The 20372-nt window shown below is 39.7% G+C and overlaps 1 protein-coding gene across 1 annotated transcript; it reads left to right on the top strand.

Annotated features, from left to right (window-relative positions):
* Positions 1-17927: 17927 nt before the first annotated feature.
* Positions 17928-20183, top strand: LOC124131748 (protein TRACHEARY ELEMENT DIFFERENTIATION-RELATED 7A-like). The gene is made up of 2 exons (XM_046495219.2): positions 17928-18005; positions 19248-20183. Exons 1-2 carry the CDS (start codon positions 17928-17930, stop codon positions 20181-20183), a joined length of 1014 nt encoding a protein of 337 aa, XP_046351175.2.
* The last annotated feature ends 189 nt before the right edge of the window (positions 20184-20372 follow it).

Below are 20372 nucleotides of genomic sequence, written 5' to 3'. Positions count from 1 at the left end.
TGTGTCTGTTCTTGGCCTGCCTGGTTATCTGCTCGGTCTGTCTGTAACGTTGCACCTAGTTAGTTACAGCAAAAGGGGAGCGACCAATAGTTCTAGCAATGTGAGCATACGTGGCTCCCATCTGCACCATACCCAGAGCCCGCTCGCGTATTTCGGGTGTTAGTCGTGGCATATATGTGGCGTTTTTTTATCATTGTGAGTGTCTGACATGCCGTCCGTATAATTTATATTCACGTGTAAATTATTGAACGTGTAGTTTCGGCTGCCCAGGCGAAAGTGCTTTTCACTTTTAGCATTTTCTAAAAAGAAAACGTGCCAAGGAGATCCGCGAAGAGCATTGTAGTTTTTGGGCGATGTGACTTACATTGATTTAGTTTTAACTCGTGTTTTAATCTTTTCTGCACCTTCTTAAAGTGGTAGAGTTTCTTTTGGCCATCAGAAAAGACGTCCACACTTCTTGAGTGTGCGAAAGCAACAGGGTGACAAAAAATAATACGAGTAAATGGCAAATTATTAAAGGAGCAGTGGGACAAAGCCACTGCATCATACCTGACTGAACAAAACATCCGTGACCAGCTCAGGGGACTAAAATTATATATGCGCCTTGAGTCTGGTGAGCTGACTGCCAACACTCGTCAGGCGCCTTTGCATGAACACTTAGTTCCAACAGTAGCATCCCCGAAATTGCAATTGAACGTTTGCATTATTCTCGCTAAATTACCTGATGCAGTTGACACTGATGACTCACACATGGGCTCAAGAAATGAATTTCGAAGAATACTCTCGATTCCGACCCCTCTTCTGTCAATGATCTTTCTGATGATCCGTGTATATTTGGTTTATGTCATTTTATAATCAAATCTGTGATTTACCTATTAAGAAACGGAGGCCAATTGAACAATTTAATAAATCATATCCACAGAATCAACCTGATAAATTAATGACATTATTTCAGTCCGACTGTTCTTTGCGTGACATTAACTGTTGCGTGTATGCTACTGCTTGAACACTTGAGGAACCAAATAAAACTAAATGAAACAAGGAAAGACATATCCAAGATAGAACCTTGCTTAAAATTACGTTCCTTGTGACAGCGGCATCAAGCCATACACAAGCGATGAATTGCTGTGCCTGACACCTATGGTCGCGGATTCGAATCGAATCGTCCTGATTACGTTTCTAGGTTTTCTAGCACACTATCCATGCATGTGGGTTTCACGAAAGTGGTGAACGTCTTAGACCTACATCACTTCGGGATTTCCTCCGATAGCAAGTTGGTAAGTTGGCATATAAGTGGAGTTAAAGGCACTCAGTCAGTCATGGTAAACATTTTCACGACAGGACGCTTAGAGATATTGGTAAATTGAGACCATATTTCACAATAATGTTGTTGCAGTGTGTATATGCTTCATTCGGATAACCGACGGTCCACATTTGATTAAATGTCGCGATGTCGCCTTGTCGCGCGTTGCCAAGCTTTGTTAGAATCATGTGAAATATGATGCATGTGTATGGTACCGGAATTCGAAACCATGATCATAGGTACGCCTAGGGACACATCGCTGCACATATAGAGACCGGGATTTGACGAAATATACTGCCAGAAAAAATATACACTCATGTTTGATGGTAGCTGAAAATGAAACAAAACACAAAATGGGTATTCAATGGTCATGTATTTGAAAGGGCTATCATCTGCGATATAACATGCATCATATCAATGAATATCTCACAACGGGTGACGTGCACATGACGTCTCAAGGAACATGGGGGTCGCTATTTCACAGTACACAGTACCCTGTTTGGTTACAGATACCTGTAATTCTCAATAGCGAATATGCCAACCCAGAGCATCAATGCACGCCCCGATTTGCCCTCTCATTGACGTCATTAGGATTCCGTCCCCAAGTGCGGTTTTCAGCTATCGAAGGTTCTGGAGGACATGTAGGCTATAGGCTAGGCTGAAACTAGAACATCCACGCTTCTTCCAAACAACAAAGACATCTGAACAACAATTGGTTTGGCAGGTGCAGTTACACAGTATATAGCCCCGATGAAAGGTATATCAGGTATACACCTTCTAACAAATATGTATTTATATTTGAGATAATAATACACCCTTTTTCTATTCATTTCGATAAGTTGAAAATAACATTGTCTTTACTTTACAATGTAAATAGAGATGTATACACCACTTAAAATGCATTGCTTTCAAATGATAATGATGTCCTCCAAACCATTACTTCAAATAAACGTTGACAAAAGATGGAGCAAGGAAAGGTAATGGTTTGTATACACTCAATAAATGTTCTCCAATCTGCCTTATCTTATGATAAATGGCTTTTATATCGTTGATGTTAAATACGGAGGTTGTCTGCATTCAGCTAAATGATCAAGTAGGACCAGTTATATTCAATTGGATAATAAATCACTATCCTCTGTCTGTGTCGTTGTCGTCAATATTTACGGAAGAATACATTGTATGGTCGTATAAATCTGCAAACGCGCCTGACGTACCGTAACCGTTAGAGCGATTCTTCAGTCCTCGATCCCCTGACTGTCGTTTATCATGGTAGGCTTTCAGTTTTTGTCACGGGTTTTCATTCACGGATATTACCTCAACTTTCAAGCATTAAATTAGTTCATGGATTCCCATTTGCAATACTCGTATATCTGATACGTATCTTAATAATTCAGATGTTGAATTTTTAAAGTTTAAATTCATTGTCAGCGAAAACAATGTACGCCAACTGAAGTAGCGCTATGTCCTTTAAAGTTATTATAGCCGCCTTCTGTTCTGTTCTGCATGCGATCTCTTACTGACATCCAGAAAAGTTAAAACTTTTCTCATAATTAGATGTGCTAGGAGCAGAAAATTCAAAACTTCAACGCGAGCATATAATTAGTCATAATCAAACGAAAAAGATCACATTGGGCGTAAATGACAAAATAGTGGTGAATATGAATGGATCACTGAAAATCATTGATGACGTCAGGTGGTTGCGAAACGTTAAATATGTCCTGCTCTACTGGTAGCACATAGTCAAGCTATTTACACAATTTGTTTCAAAAGGTAAGTGTGTGTATGTTGATGCAAGTGAGTGGAGCTAGCATATTCTTTCGCTTAGATTCTCTAGCGTTTTCCAAATGTCAATAAAAAATTGCATATCAGTCTGAATCTAGTTAGTTGTTTCGAAGGTAAACAATATTTTAGAGCACAGATAAGAAACATTAGCTAAACTTCCATACTGCTTTCAGAAAAGACAGAAGCAGAACGAATCAGAAGCATGTACATGTACGTGTTATTATTTCATAATATTAAACGCAGGGACACTACGTTCGTTTCAATGTGCATTTCGATGCAAATGTAACATTGAACCGTTAATATTAATTACCCTGAACAAATATGCCATTATAATCTAAGTGTTCAGGTTTGTTTTTGTACACATTTGTAATTTTAAACACGGCATTCCTGGGCCCAGTGCCTCCACTTTTATCGTGTACGGTATGAATGGTTTCTCAGATATCAGTGGGCTGAACTAAATTACTTTCATGGATAACAGGAGACAATTCCAGACGTATATATGAATGAAATACTCTGAAATATGATCTAACACGACTATTATATTGAATTCATAGACTATTTCATGAACAACAATGCGATTCCACAATGAACGGTCATATTTCGTACATTTATTTCAATCATAAAAGTGTTCGATCGATAGAAAAGTATCAAATACTCCCCTGGAAAAGCATTCAATTCGAGAAGAATAATAGCGATGTGACACATTTGACTCCTTGCTGTCCCAATTCAATCAGTTTTGGACCTGACAGACGTGTGTGGATTGAGTTTGACGCCGTCCTCTGCATCGTTGCAGCCACATCAACGCCTTGTGCGAGACACTGGTGGAACAACTCTTTCAAACAGCATTTAGTTACTTAGCACAACCCAGCGGACAAAAATACATCAAATTTCTATATTATCGTGTCCAGGTTGATTCTAACAGAAATACGAGCAAATCAACTTTGTTTCACCGAATCCACACAATTTTTTTTCAACTCACCCAACCTGTTTAATTAGCGTGTTGCTGAAAATGAACTCGGCACCTCATGATGTAAACTCAACAACTTGTGACTGTCAAGACTCTTCATACTGCTACCGACGTGTTGGTCATATAATTGACTTCTCTATTGTTGACAATGACAACCTTAGTTATTTACTCAAATATATAAAACAACATATCGTTTTAGGCCTGTAACAAACGGATGCGCAGGTATAAAATAATTATTGATGCTGTCCAAACGTATATTAAACATGGGCCATTAGAGATGATTAACCTGCTGAAGTGGGTTAAGTCAGTGCGCGATGTTTAGAAAGCACAAACTGAACAAGAAACATAATTGGAACAAGAACTGCCTCATTCCATCCCATCCCATTGTAACCGCAATCCGTCATACAATCAAATGAAAGTGAAAATGTTGATTCTCAAGAGCTTGAAGCAGTTGCTAGATATTTAGGGGAAATCTGCATTACTTGGTCCAGAATGGCATGTGTAACTTAACGTGGTGATAAATATATAGATATATCTCAACCTTCAAAGCTCCATGACAAATTAAATTGTCAAACATGAAAGCAAATGTCATCTGAAGTTCACATTGAAAACAATATGTGATATGCTGGACTGAAACGCGGAGAAATGACATTTAGGCAAGAACAAGGCATTTCCAATTGTGCTCCTCTCATTTCTGATCTTTATGCATTTGAATCAAATTTTCTGCTTGGATTGGCAATATCAAAATAAGTGTATTTGGCCAAGAAGCTCCACACGAGCTTCAGGAATATCAATGATCTGATGTCGTTCAATAATAGTCATCTAAGCACATACCCTTCCACTGATTTACCCACCTGAGCTGGAAATAAAAGAGACTAGTTAAACCGCCTCACCTGTTTCATATTTCGCTCTATGCTTAAAAATTCAGAGTGATAACAAACTGCTAACAAGATTGTATGAGAAGATGGGTGACTCTTCAATTGTCAACTTTCGAGCACTATTTCTAGAGCTTCAGTCATCAGATCTTTAGGTAAATCCAGTATGCTCTTTATAAGAAGATTTAAAGAGCTAAAGCTTCTTACGACTCTTGCTCAAAAGTTGTAAGATCGCTCTTGCAACATTTAAGGCATTAGAAAAACGTACAAACATGTGGACATGTGGAGTACATTTCTAACTTGGACGCATCAGATAGGGAATTTTGACTATCTCGTGTTTTTCAGGTGAACAATTAACTTGACTTTGCATGATTTGACTGTGACGGATGTCAGCAGTCGGTCGGGATACGCTCACCTTTTCGCTAACATCTGGTATCATCACTCTGCGTTCAGCAGAGATATCTGATCATTAAGCAAAAGTTTTTGACTCTTATATTTTTAATTGGAAGCCTTTGTGATCTACTCAAAGAATTACTAGATCAGAACAACATTGTTATGTTTCCACAAGTTACACTGACTGGTCTTCGACTATTTCGACATTATATCATAACTTCTATGATCCACGATCTACTTCTTATGCAGCCTTAACATTTTTATAAAGGACATCGCTACTGATAGCGGCTTTGCATATATGAGGTAATGCAATATACCAAAGATACTGATAAATTAAAGTGTGGACAGTAGGTAGAACAGCATAACGTCAATCGGACAATGATGCATAGGTGGGCAGTAGGCTCTCAAATTTTCATCATTTTCGCAGAAAGTACATTACGCTGAAATGCACTGATCAAATTAGCCGGATCTAAATGTGAGATATATGAATGATACATACACCTGTAGTTCTTCATGTCCCCACGGACATATATAATGTCGTATTGGGTGCGATGGAACGCTTTATGAGTTTTACCATACCAATATTCTCGATAAGGAGTTTCATAATATCCAGCGAAACGAAACACTATCTCGTTGTCGATGTCTCTCCAGGGTCTACGCCCAGTATTGCAATAGTTGATGAACCAGGCATACGTTTCAGGCATACTCCTGTCGGTACACATTACATGTACATAAACCTTTTATAGATACATATGGTACTGTTGCTGACCAATATGTTGTACTTCTGTAGTCAGTGCACTGAACTTTACGTATATTTTAACCCTTATGGGCAGAAAAGAAAAGAATACATATGACACTAATTAGTACGCAGTTTAATTTCCATATGAACGTCATTTAGATTAATCACCTTAATAGCGCAAACAATCTTGGCAATTCTTTACTATGGGTACATCTGTCTGTAAGGTCAAACGATGATAAACATCGCATCACTGTCAAATGAAGTAGCATAAGTAGCATAAACCAACCATGAGCTCTATAATCACAAAATCCAATTTCCAAAGGATACCGGTGCATGAAGATATCCCGTCCTTCAACACACGTGCCAGGTTCTTGGACCTCAATACCGGTGTTCTTAGCACCATTGTTATAGTCGTGCTCGTATAATTCATGTATCTATGGCGATGGGTGTCCTGAAGATTTCGAATCCTAGATGCGCTCCGATTATGGCCCTTGGTATGTCAAAACTTTTCATATTCTTCTGGGTTTCACAGATTACCTCCGTAATTCAGGCTTTCCTCACATAATATCCCGCCTTAATGGTATCTAAGATACATGCATAGCCAATAAATTGCCAAAGAACGATTTGCACACCAAGCACATTGTTTTGCGTTATGTGTCCATAAACTGGAAAAAAACTCAAGCCACGCCTACCAACAGACTACTGTTTAGTGGTTGTCTGATAATAATAACCCAACACAAGATCCACCCATAATATTATTATGGGTGGATCTTGTGTTGGGTTATTGCAACGAATGGTGTTGCTGATTTCGTATTCTTGCCTACAGAATTATTATGTTAATATTAGACATTAAGCAGTCTGTGAATTTATTATTGTTGACATATTGTTTTATAAGCATTGTTTTTAATGCGGTTTCGCGTTTTGGGAGGTATGAAAGTATAAATCGGCTTGCACTCTTTGTGTGAATCTGCTATGCTCTATTCACTATCAAGGAAGATGCAAATTTAGTGTGAATGAAACATGTCAATAAGTATTTATTTAATTTTTTCGTCATTAAGGAAGAGGTCGACGGATAATCGTCATCCGTTGCGGTCTAAACATTTGATCTACGGAGTCAATGTGGAATCACTACCAACATATTGTAGCTGCGTGTGCTTATCAATTTTAAGAAACGTATAATGGATTGACATCCCTGTGTAAAAATTCAGTTGGTTAACAGTTAAATCTTATTAAATGCAAACAGTTAGAAGCCGTGTTGTTGTTTCTTTTGGAAGTCCGAGTTTGCAAATCACTTCACATTACGTCACAGATAATGAACGATTTGGACACAATAAACCCGGTATTTTGTTTTTGTCTTTTGCTCATACTGTAGGCCTTGAAGATTCCGGGGTGGAATAGGTCTTCAGAAACCCATGCTTGCCGTAAAAGGTGACTATGCTATTCGTAAAAGGCGACTAACGGGATCGGGTGGTCAGGCCCGCTGAAATGGTTAATGCATGTCATCGATCCCAATTGCGTGGATCGATGCTCATGATGTCAATCACTGGATTGTCTGGTCCAGACTCAATTATTTACAGACCGCCGTCATATAGCTTGAATATTGCTGAGTGCGGCGTTAAACAACAAACCAACCAACCAACCAATCATATTGTAGGAGGAGGTGTTATGAAAATGAGTAAATGCGCAGTCTAAAGTATACTTATTTTATAATAATACATGAAGAGAAAGAAAGATTGGAAGCAATCTGAGCATGTATCAGTGTACTAACACAAGAAAGAACATGTGCTCATGTTATACTATACATGGTTGCGCTCAAGAACATAAGCGTTATTGTGTAGGAAGATGTAGGTCGTGTAACTTAAAACACTCACAGGAGTTTCTTTGAACGGGGTTTGTGATATTATAACAAGCGAACAACATGTATCCTAAAAAAATATTGAGTGTGCAAAGTTGCATAGAAAAGTCATTTAGGATTAAACATATTGCCTTAGATAAACACTGTCAAAAATAAACGGAAAGTAAATGATGCTGTGTTTACTTACTCCCTGTGAGTTTTACCACAACCTGCCTTATCTAATGACACACGACCCTTGTTTCGCTGACAGTGAATATATGCATTGTCCACATTCAGTTATATAATTAAGTAAGAACGCCATGTTTAAGTGAATGGTAAATATCATTATTCTTCGTTTATAATTATATCTTTATTTACGGAAACATTGGTTGTTTTGCCTTTCAATCAGCAAGTATGTACACCAATATTTGCCCTAACTTTCAGAGCAATACTACAGTCCCCCTTGTTACTTGGCATTGTTCTTTATCATGAATGTTGATGTTGGTTTCATTCACAATTTCTCATGTTATTTGAATGTTTTAATGTACGTACATTTAGTCATCTTTCCAAGGTAAGGAAGTAAACGAGAAAGGACTTTCTAAGTTACAAGGGTTGCAACTATGCATGCACGCACACGCACACGCACACGCACACGCACACACACACACACACACACACACACACACACACACCCACATTTTTAAAACTTTTGAGATGGTCAACTCGCGCATTCAACCATTCTGAGTCCAAGTAACTATGGTTTTGATAGCTGTATAAATATGACGAGTCGAAAGGGATTGGGTAAGTAGAAGCGATAAAACAGTCCATAATCATAAGAAATTCTCAAATATCGCAATACATATGTGATGGATAAAAACAAAGAGCTACAGTCTCACAATTAGACACCCCGTTAAAGCAGAATAAAAATCACAACAAAATAGTTCCATAGTTAAAAGAAAACTCTGCTGAAATTAAGCAGAGTTCATTGTACGATTACGACTACATCATTAGCATGTGTTTAAGAACCATACATCAAATAGTGATGTTACCAAGTGCCCCCGTATAATGACCACAAGCGCTCAGTTCAAACATTAAAAGGTATCAAACCTACAGTTCCAATAATGATAATAATTGAAATGTTTTTGAAGGAAAACAAAAATCTAAAACATAATTACGTGGGCTACGTCTGAACATATCTTCAAAGCTAAACGATTACTAAGTTTGCTTTGTTATTATGTGTAATCAGTTCAAATCAATAATCAGACAAGGAAATGGTAATCGTTTAGCTTTTCAAAAGGAGTGTTGTCAGACAAAAGGGTGTCTATCAGCCTGTGTGCCTTGTAGTTTATGGTACTCTTAAACTTAAACAAGTGACACGTAATATATTTCAAGAAAAGCCTAATCAAATACATTACTAGTCAATATATCTGCCGGGTTGTAAGGGAATGAACGTGCATGCAGTGTGTTACGGGCCAACGATGTATTTAAGCTCCCAATATTTCCATTAAACAATTACAAGACTAACATTTGTACACTTGTTATCAAGTAATTACTCCACAAACATTGGCTGCATTGAATAACATTACATGTTTTATTTTTTACAATGAATTATGGGCATGTTTGTCAAAGTATTTCAGCAAACGAATGCGTACGTAACTTCGAGGTTTGGTGATTCCAGTCTGCTGTATCTGTTTACATAGAAACACCAGGTTAAGGATGTATGAGACAAATGTTGCGTTATTCAAGTGTCATTTGGTCTGCACGTTTGGACTATGAATGAATGAGTATGGTTTTACGCCGCTTTTAGTAATATTCCAGCAATATCACGGCGGGGGATACCAGAAATGGTTTTCACACAATGTGCCTATGTTGGAAATCGAACCCGGGTCTTCGGTGTGACGAGCGAACGCTTTAACCACTAGGCTACCCGACCGCCCTCGTTTGGACTATGACCAACTGTGTATGTATACGTAGTTACATTTTAAGGGTATGCCGATCGTTAATCGTGATCACTTTCTGACATCCAGAGCGTTTAACTTTTTCCCATAATTAGAGGTAAGATTGTAAAGGCGCACCAAAGAATGACTGCAGTGTAGGAATCTCTGTGGAAGCTATATATGATGACTGTTTATGCATGTGAATGACGGTGGCAGGTTCATGTGTCATGTTGGCGATAGTCTAGCAGATAATCTGCGTTTTGCAAATGACAGCAATGGGTTTCATGTCAGTCTGGATTTAATTAATATGGAAGGAATAAAAGGATGAAAAATCAAAACTTAAAAATACTTAATATGTATTCATCTTTCAGGGCGAGCTCGGACGATTTTGAAGAATAGTGAGTTAGTGAGTATGGTTTTACGCCGCTTTTACCAATATTCCAGCAATATCACGGCGTGGGACACCAGAAATGGGTTTCACACATTGTACCCATGTCGGGAATCGAACCCGGGTCTTCGGCGTGACGAGCGAACGCTTTAACCTCTAGGCTACCCGACCGCCCCTTTTGAAGAATAGAAAGTGTATACAGTCATAGTTACATGAGAAGGCATATTAACCGTGAGACATAATGTTAGTGACTGGCTGCCACACTGTTTAGAAACGACCAATCTTTCAGTGTTACATATGCTAACATCCATTTTAATGACGATTCAAATGTAGTTTTTGTCCACATTTTGCATCTATCTTTATTCCTTTATGATAAATACCCTGGACCCATTCGCTGTCGAGGGGCGGTCGGGTAGCCTAGTGGTTAAAGCGTTCGCACGCCACGCCGATGACCCGGGTTCGATTCCCGACATGGGTACAATGTGTGAAGCCCATTTCTGGTGTCCCCTGCCGTGATATTGGTGGAATATTGCTAAAGGCGGCGTAAAACCATATTCATTCGCTGTCGTACCTTCGTTTTTAGGCGAAATGATACGACGAGAGAATTGGACGTGATAAAATTGCACATGTGGTTAAGAGTAATTCTTTGCGTTTTTAAAAGAAAAGCGAAGATATTGACTTCACTCATAAATGAAGGTAAGGTCCATTAATATCCCCAGGGCTGATGATTGACACCACGGCCATACAACCAGTCAGAAGCCGTGTTGTTGTTTCTTTTGGAAGTCCGAGTTTGCAAATCACTTCACATTACGTCACAGATAATGAACGATTTGGACACAATAAACCCGGTATTTTATTTATAGTTTTTTGCTCATACTGTGGGAGGAAATATCAAAATGTATTTCTGAGTAAAAGCGAAGTCTACAGTATAATTTATTTAATTATAAATGTTCGATTTGAATATTTAAACCTCAAGCTAACACTAATCCAATGGATCAGTGTATGGATTGGAATCAATATCTCGGATATAAATTTCATTTAAGACTCGCGATATTTTACTGTGGGAGACACAATTGGATGACAAATGTATATGTTAATATCTTTTCGTAACACAAAAGTAGAAATTTTAAATACCGCAGTTCAAACTACGTTGCGCCTACAGGTAAAATTTCTGAAACGGCTGAAAAAAACATAATGCAAGGCAACCTACATGAAGAGAAAAGATCGATTGGAAGTTAATGAGCATGTATCAGTGTACTAAAACACAAGAAAGAACATGTGCTCTTGTTATACTATACATGGTTGCGCTCAAGAACATGATTATTATTATGTAGGAAGATGTAGGTCGTGTAACTTAAAACATTTACAGGATTTTCTTTGAACGGGGTTTGTGATTGCAATGCTTTAAACAACACAGGCAAACAACATGAATGAATGAATGAATGAATGAATGAATGAATGAATGAATGAATGTTCAAACTGACCAGTAAAGTACGTCCCTGTGGTTTCATTACCTACCTTTTGCAATGAAATCTACTCGTATTATACCATGTTACATATATCGGAATACAATTTTCGTTATGATTAAATTAAAGCAATCAGATTCACACGTCTTCCAGGCAAAGACAGGCACCTGATGCACAGGCAGACAGACAGACAGACTGGGCCTACCTAACAAATGAAGCTTATGTGGCCCTCCAAGGGGCCCAGGGCATCATGATTGACATCAGGACCATCGATCTGCGCAATTGGGATACGATGACATGAATCAACCTTGTCAGCGAACCTGACCACCCAATCCCGTTAGCCGCCTCGAGCGACAAGCTTGGCTCTTCACGGGGCCATCTTAGTTTGAAGGGAAAATAGAATGTTGTGTTGTTTAATAGTTATTAATAGTTGTGGTTCACAAACATGCCACATACAGCCTTAATTACCCGTTGTTTTCTGCATGAGGTACAGACACGTTGTTTTCACAGTTTACACGTCTCAAAGCAGTGCCTTCTTGAACGTAATGTCTCCACGTGTACCGTGTACCAAGTCCGTAAAAGGATTCAGTGTGCTAAATTAAATGACATTCTTAGATGATACATTTGCAGATATAAACATCTTTGTGATACTTTGAAATTTGACGTAACATGACTGTTAAATTAAATTCATAGACTTCTTCATAAGCAGCAATGCGATTGCTCACTGAACAGTCATATTTCGTATATTCATTTCAATCATAAAAAGTGCTCATCCAATAGAAATGTATCAAATACTCCTCTGACAGATCACACACAACGAAAGGAATTATAGCGATACGACACATTTGACTCTTTGAGTTCCCAATTCCATCAGTTTTGAACCAGACAGACGTGTGTGGAGGGAGTCTAACGCCGTCCTCAGCAACGTTGCAGCCACATCAACGCCACATACGAAGCGCTGGGGAACAACTTATGCAATCAGAAGTTGGTCTAGGGCTGAACAACATTCTTTTATGTCCCTGAGTTAAACTGACTGGTCTTCGACTACTCGACAAATTTTATTATCTGAAACCTACTTCTGACGCAACCTTTACATTTTTCCAGATTACATTGCTTCTGGAAGCGGTATTGCTGATTGAAGATAATACGTTATATCTGACGACCAATAAACAAGTTGTATTCCACTAGTAATGTAATGTGTCGGAATATCTACAACTCATCTGACAAAAGTGCAGTAGTATACATTCGAATATCAACTTGACAATTGCAACAGAGGGCACAATGCCGAATTTCGCTAAATGTTTTAATAAAGCGGATTTAACTGTAAATGTTAACGTCTATGAATACCCGTGCATCCCTTTTCCCAACAGCTATACGTTTGGTCCGATAGGGTACGATGGAACGCTTAATTAATTAGTTTATCTTTGTAAATAATCCCTATAACGAGTTTCACCATAACCACCTGAACGAAACACTAGTATCTTGTCATGTTTTCGCTAGGGTTTGGTCCATCCTTAGAAAGGGGCGGTCGGGTAGCCTAGTGGTTAAAGCGTTCGCTCGTCACGCAGAAGACCCGGGTTCGATTCCCGACATGGGTACAATGTGTGAAGCCCATTTCTGGTGTCCCCCGCCGTGATATTGCTGGAATATTGCTAAAAGCGGCGTAAAACCATTCTCACTCACTCCATCCTTAGAAAAGTTTCGGAACCTTATATCTTATAGGAATACACCTATTCACATACACTTGGCTATACAGGTATATATTGTTCTGCGTGTGTAGTTTGTGTACTTAAAGACCATTATGTCATTGTCCTTCTATCACATAGGGGGCACGGGGGGCCCAACCGCCCAATGCGCCGCGATTCGCTGTGCAGAGTCGCGCCCCTTAGGCACGCCAGAAACCTATGATTGTTCGCCCCGATTATGTTTCTAGGTTTGTCAGCACCATACCCGTGCTCGTGGGTTTCACCGAAGTGGTTAACATCTGAGACCTGCATCAATTCCGGCTTTCCTCCCACATATAACTGAAATACTGTTAAAAGCGGCGTTAAACCCAACTCACTAACTCTATCACATAGAACCGTACACTGGTACTCATCATTATAACTAGATAACAAAACAATCTACTTCAAAGTACTAGTAACAAGCACACAGTGCGAGATCCTTAAAGGATATAAGTTACTAGATTCAACAATGAGAAGCATTATTTATCATTACAATCCTGATTAATTTTGTTTTGTTATCATGTAAGCACATTTATCTTAAAATTGCAGTCAAATAACAAATCCAGGTTTCATCACTCTCATTGACAAGAAAGTGACATACTATGCAACTGTTCTATAATCACAAAATCATATAAAGTTTGTTAAATGTATGTGGAAATGTAGTGTGGCGTCAGTGCCAGTGATTTTAATATTACTGTTATTTTGTGAGTGTATATTAAATGAACAAATGACTCATTTGCCTTAGGTGCACTAATTCGCTCTGGTTTCGAGATTCAGCTTGATTGTTATGTTTTGTATGTCTGTGCCCTTCAGATGCTCGTGGGAAGCACACCTGCGTATACGTCTTCCACCTGTGTAGGACCTCGCATCATCACGCTGTGAGCTATTTAATATACTGTACAACCGTCTCAGAAACCGCAACATCAGATTGTTTGAGAAGATATTGATATTGTTACTCACGCTGGAACGCAAATGAAGAGTGTTGCTTGAACAGTAAATGAATGTGTATTATTGCCTCTTCGTACGTCTGACTGGCAACAGATGCCTGATGCCTGATGAGTTGAATGTCATTTTCGATTGTCAACATTCCTTAGATTTTGATTTTGAACCAGTGTGAAACAGTTGGCGTTATGCTGTTTGTGGACGAAATCTGGCAATAACATCCTCGTCGTGATCATTAATCACATAACTGACGATTTCAGGAATAACGCCATTTTGGAATGAATTTTAGTTCCTTCACGACGGGCGACTGAAGTGACTCTTGGTAGAATAACAATATAATCCAAAACGCCAGTTGGTGTTTGCTAAAAACAAAAACATCATTTGTTGGTTTGTTTGTTTAACGCCGCACTCAGCAATATTCCAGCTATATGACGTCTGTCTGTAGATAATCGATCTGGACCAACAATCCAGTGGTTGACATCATGAGCATCGAACCACGCAATTGGGATACAATGACATGCATCAACCAAGTCATCAAGCCTGACCACCCGATCCCGTTAGTCGCCTCTTACGACAAACATGAGTTGATGGAGAATAATTCAAAGCCAGATCGTCACGGGTCTTAACAGCCATTAATGCGATATGCATAACCTGATTAATACACACGGACATGAATCATGTGACAATTAAGGTTATACATTATTCTTTTTGTTCTCACAATAATGACCACAGGGATTTCTAAATAACATCTCCTTTGGGTCATCATCCTTTAACACAGTTTGAGCTTAGTGCCTTTAAGTTAATTAATTGGAGCTTTGAGCCCTTAATTTAATTAATTTCTCCCAAAACAGACAAACACGAATTGATTTTCTAGGATTTCTTCTAAAATAAACAATTTTTAAGACGACGCACTTGAGCATCTGATATTTAAGATCATAAAACAGCCAGAATGTTTTTTAGTTTGTAGCTTTTACAAATGAAGTGGCAAATGTATTTTAAGAAAGCCGTTTTACAGTATGTCACATCTGTTTAGTGAGGATTATACTATGGTCTACACGAATACAGTTGAACCTCGTTAATTCGGACCCTGTAAGTCCAGAAACCTCGCCTTCTGGACGAATAAAGACAATTTCATAAGACCTCAGTAAACCTTTCAACAAATTACATGGTATACATATTGGGGACATTTTCAAATTGGACGCATCACGCAAAAACACGATTCCTGATGAAAGTCCTTATATTGACTTACAATATGTTCCCGTGGACATTTGGTGAACAATTGACATGTATTTGTGACGGGTGCCTTCGCGAACATCTGGTGTGATGACTATTTAATAGTAATTCATAACCACATACTCATAATATAGTCGCAATTGCTTTGAGCACAGATTTGTTATGGTTATAAAAAATAGTGTTTGTCGTTTTTGTTATGTAGAACACAGTAACCTCCGGATCATTGTAAGAAGAAAATAACAATGTAACTCTTTGGTTTTATCAACTATACAAGCATTTTAGCGTCAAATGAATCAAATCCCCTACTTTTCTCGTAACTGAAATGATCTAGTACTGGTGTTGAGTGGGAAATATTGTGATCAATAAAGAGTTTTAATAATTTCATCATTTGATGTTACGATTTCAGACAAGATTTCATTTCAAATTCACTTGTTACCTAACTTCACATCGTTAACTCGTTTCAAATCTGTTGAAATCATCCCGTTACGTCCGTGTAACCCCACATTCTTTCGACTGCTGGCATATATGTAACAGTAAATGTGTAAAATCAGTCAATGTGAGACATGTGATTCACTGAGGCAATTTACAAAATGCCTAAATATCATTTTAAAATTGTTTGAAATATCTGTCCATTTAATTGACAAATTGACTAAAATTATTAAGAAGTTCAAAAGGGCGTAAAAACATCACAATAGATTAATTATGCGAGGATAAGAAGCCAATAAATATAAAATATATACATTGACTTTCGTATTCTTTTGATCCTATCATTTTCAGTCAATGGGTGATGAAATTAAAGTTTAAAATGTTTCGACTTCGTTATCATAACAAAATAAATGGATAGAAGTTTCAGTCAATTTTTTAAATAACTGATATATTTAGGCATTTTGTAATTTGCCTAAGTAAAACTACAATCCTTTTGCACATTGACTGTAACATAGAATGTTTGTTTGTTTGTTGTTTAACGCCGCACTCAGCAATATTCCAGCAAAATGACGGCGGTCTGTAAATAATTGAGTCTGGACCAGACAATCCAGTGATCGACAACATGACCATCGATCTACGCCTTTGGGATACGATGACATGCAGCGAGCTTAACCACCCGATCCCGTTAGTCGCCTCTTACGACAAGCACGGGTTGCTGAAGACTAATTCTAACCCGGAATCTTCACGGTACGTAACATAGAATGATGGGGAAGTATTCTACTATAGAGCGTCCACGTTTTGCCTGAATGTGACTATGTTGTCACACGAATATAAGTTATCACTGCTAAGGAACGCAAGCTTTTGAAGCTCATTTCCTGATAAGTAACCAAACGTACACACCTTACAAGTTGTTATCCTCTAGTTTCACAGCAGTTTGACACGGCTCAGTACCTATAGCAAATGTTGAGGGGTTAGATAAGCGCTGTACTAGGGACATTTGTTAAGCATATTTATAACCGCGGGGCGGTCGGTAGCTTAGTGGTTAAAGCCCCGAAGACCCGGGTTCGATTCCTGACATGGGTACAATGTGTGAAGCCCATTTCTGATGTCCCCCGCCGTGATATTGCTAAAAGCGGCGTTAAACCATTCTCACTCACTCACTGTATTATTCGACACATATATTTAGGAACTGACACAAGGAAGACACTTTAATTCCAATTTTTGTATGATTGCTAGAAGCCTTCAGATCATTTAAATGTCGTGTCTGATTGAAACAGAAAATACGTATTTGTCTGCTGGCCAGCAGAAGACGAATATTACTGACAGTAATATAAGAACTGGTTTCGTAAGAATCTACTGTGTTCTGGAGGTGCAGTGAGTGGAAAGAATAGAGTGGCTCAGTTTTGGGAATAATGAAGCGGGCGTAAAATGTGAAGGGTTTCCCGTTGAGGCATCAACGCATGTAGATGTTTTCAGCAAATGATCTTTTCGATGAGGTATTGGTTTGGTCTAACTGACATGCCGGGAAACGACTGCAAGACACAACAAATTGTTAACGAGTTATGCCATGGTTGGTGAGTGGTATTTAACGTCTTTTGGAAAACTATATGACCATGTCGTGTCAGGTTAAGTGGGAGCGAAAAACAACGTTAGACAGAAAGAGCACTGGCATAAAAACAAGTAAATGAGCGAGTAAGTATCGTTTTACGCCGCATTATTCCAGCAATATCACGGCGGGGGACACCAGAAATGGACTTCAAACATTGTGCCCATGTCGGGAATCGAGCCCGGTTTTCGAGCGAACGTTTTAACCACTAGGCTACCCGACCACCCCTAGTAGTAGTAGTAGTAGTAGTAGTAGTAGTAGTAGTAGTAGTAGTAGTAATAGTAGTAACAAAAAAGAACGTTAGGCAGCAAGATGACCTGTTTGATAAAACCCACGAGCACTGGCATTGTGATGACAAAACCTCAGTGGTTTCAATTCCTACTGAATAAGGTAAGAAAGCATAACCTTTACTTTGGATATTCCGTGCTCCAGAAATGAGCCGCCTTGAAAAGTTTAGAAATATAGATTTTATGACCGGTTCTCGTCAGTGAATCTTAAGGTTAAACAACGAGGCCGTTAGAGTAGTCTCCCCTACATTGCCAGTGAATTGACTGCACCGACTATGTGGTCATTTAAGAAATAAGATCTAGAGATAAACAACAAATGATGTCTAGACATATTTTATTTCGATTCTATTTTTGTCTGTTTTGTCGTATAATTGATTTTAACAGACTTTATATTTGATGACTCATGCCTAACCACAAAATGGGACGTTCAGCTGATTCGTGAACGTAAAAGGCAGTTGTCAAATAAGATGTACGTTAAATAAAATAATATTTTACATACATCAGTCTGTGCACGCCAGAATACACATCGAATGGCATAGGTTTTGTGCGGAAATGGTTGCATCATTCCCATTATGACGACTCGTGACGATTCTGGGTAGAATAGGTCTTCAGAGACCCATGCTTGCCGTAAGAGGCGGCTATGCTTGTCGTAAGAGGCGACTAACGGGATCGGGTGGTTGGGTCGCTGACTTGGTTTATACATGTCATCGATCCCAGTTGTGGGGATCGATGTTCATGACATTAATCACTGGATTGTCTGGTTCGATTATTTACAGACCGCTGGAATAGTGCTGAGTGCTGCGTTAAACAACAAACCAACCCAAAAAGTTCTAGCAGGACCTTGCCCTTTACAATGAATTTAGAAGTATGATGTTCACGTGACACCGTAAAGCACTGTGTGTTCTCTATCAGGTGATGTTCGGCGCCTTTAATCTATAATATAAACTCAAAAGTAATTTGAATGTTTAAATGTGAAATGAATGGGACGTCTCTAACACTCTATGTATCATCTCTAGCATTTTGTAAAACATACATTATGTAAGAATTGACTTCATTGAAGTATGACTCTTCATAGAGTGGGGGCCAAACTGCATGAACGTCAAAGCTTGCTGACAAATAGCTTGATATGTCTAAAGACTCAATCTCTGCACAGAGTAAAGGAACAGAATGTCACATTTTGGAATTAGTTTTCCACAGAATGAAGACCCAGATGAAATATTTATTTCTTTAAATCTTTAAATATTTAATAAGATGGAAAGGCAGAACAACTACAAACATACTTTATTTCTTTAAAAAGAATCCACTTCTCTGGGCATCCATTGTATGTGTAAAGATTTTCTGTCAGTTTTCAACCTTCGTACTGAAAGAGGTTCACAGCCCTAAGGTCTCAGCCAAGGGCGAATTAATTTTGAAACTGGTTTTGAACCCCTCATTCCGCACCCCTCATCCCGCACCCTCATCACGCACCCGCACCCTTCATCTCGCACTCCTCATCTCGCACCCCGCACCCCTCATCACGCACCTCTCATCTCGCACCCCTCATCCTTCATTCCGCACCCCGCACCCCTCATCACGCACCTCTCATCTCGCACCCCTCATCCCTCATTCCGCACCCCGCACCCTCATCACGCACCCGCACCCTTCATCTCGCACTCCTCATCTCGCACCCCGCACCCCTCATCACGCACCTCTCATCTCGCACCCCTCATCCCTCATTCCGCACCCCGCACCATGCACCACGCACTATGCATCCCTCATCCCGCACCTCGCACCCCGCACCATGCACCCCGCACCATGCACCCCTCATCCCGCACCTCGCACCCCGCACCCTCATCACGCACCCGCATCCTTCATCTCGCACTCCTCATCTCGCACCATGCACCCCTCATCACGCACCTCTCATCTCGCACCCCTCATCCCTCATTCCGCACCCCGCACCATGCACCACGCACTATGCATCCCTCATCCCGCACCTCGCACCCCGCACCATGCACCCCGCACCATGCACCCCTCATCCCGCACCTCGCACCCCGCACCATGCACTCCGCACAATGCACCCCTCATCCCGCACCTCGCATCCCGCACCATGCACCCCTCATCACGCAACCCTCATCACGCACCTCGCACCCCTCACCATGCACCCCTCACCCAGCACCCCTCATCCGTCACCCCGCACCATGCACCACCGCTCGACACGCAGAAAACAATCTCGCATTCCACTTCCCGCACCACACATCACACCACACATCGCATATCACACATCACACATCCTGCATCTTAAACCCCCATCCTGCATCCCGCATCCCACATCCCACGTCCCCCATCCCACATTCCACATCGGACATCTCACATAACACTTGCCACATGCCGCAAATCAAATTCCATATCACACATTCTAGATCCAACATCTCAAATCCCACATTCCACATCTCACACCGGACAAACCACACACCACACACCACACACCACA

This window comes from Haliotis rufescens, unplaced genomic scaffold (genome assembly GCF_023055435.1).
Source record: "Haliotis rufescens isolate VD_foot unplaced genomic scaffold, xgHalRufe1.0.p SCAF_1, whole genome shotgun sequence".
In the NCBI taxonomy this organism is placed as follows: Eukaryota; Metazoa; Mollusca; class Gastropoda; order Lepetellida; family Haliotidae; genus Haliotis; species Haliotis rufescens.
Note: the sequence above shows the minus strand (reverse complement) of the source record. Positions and strands in the feature narration are given on the sequence as shown.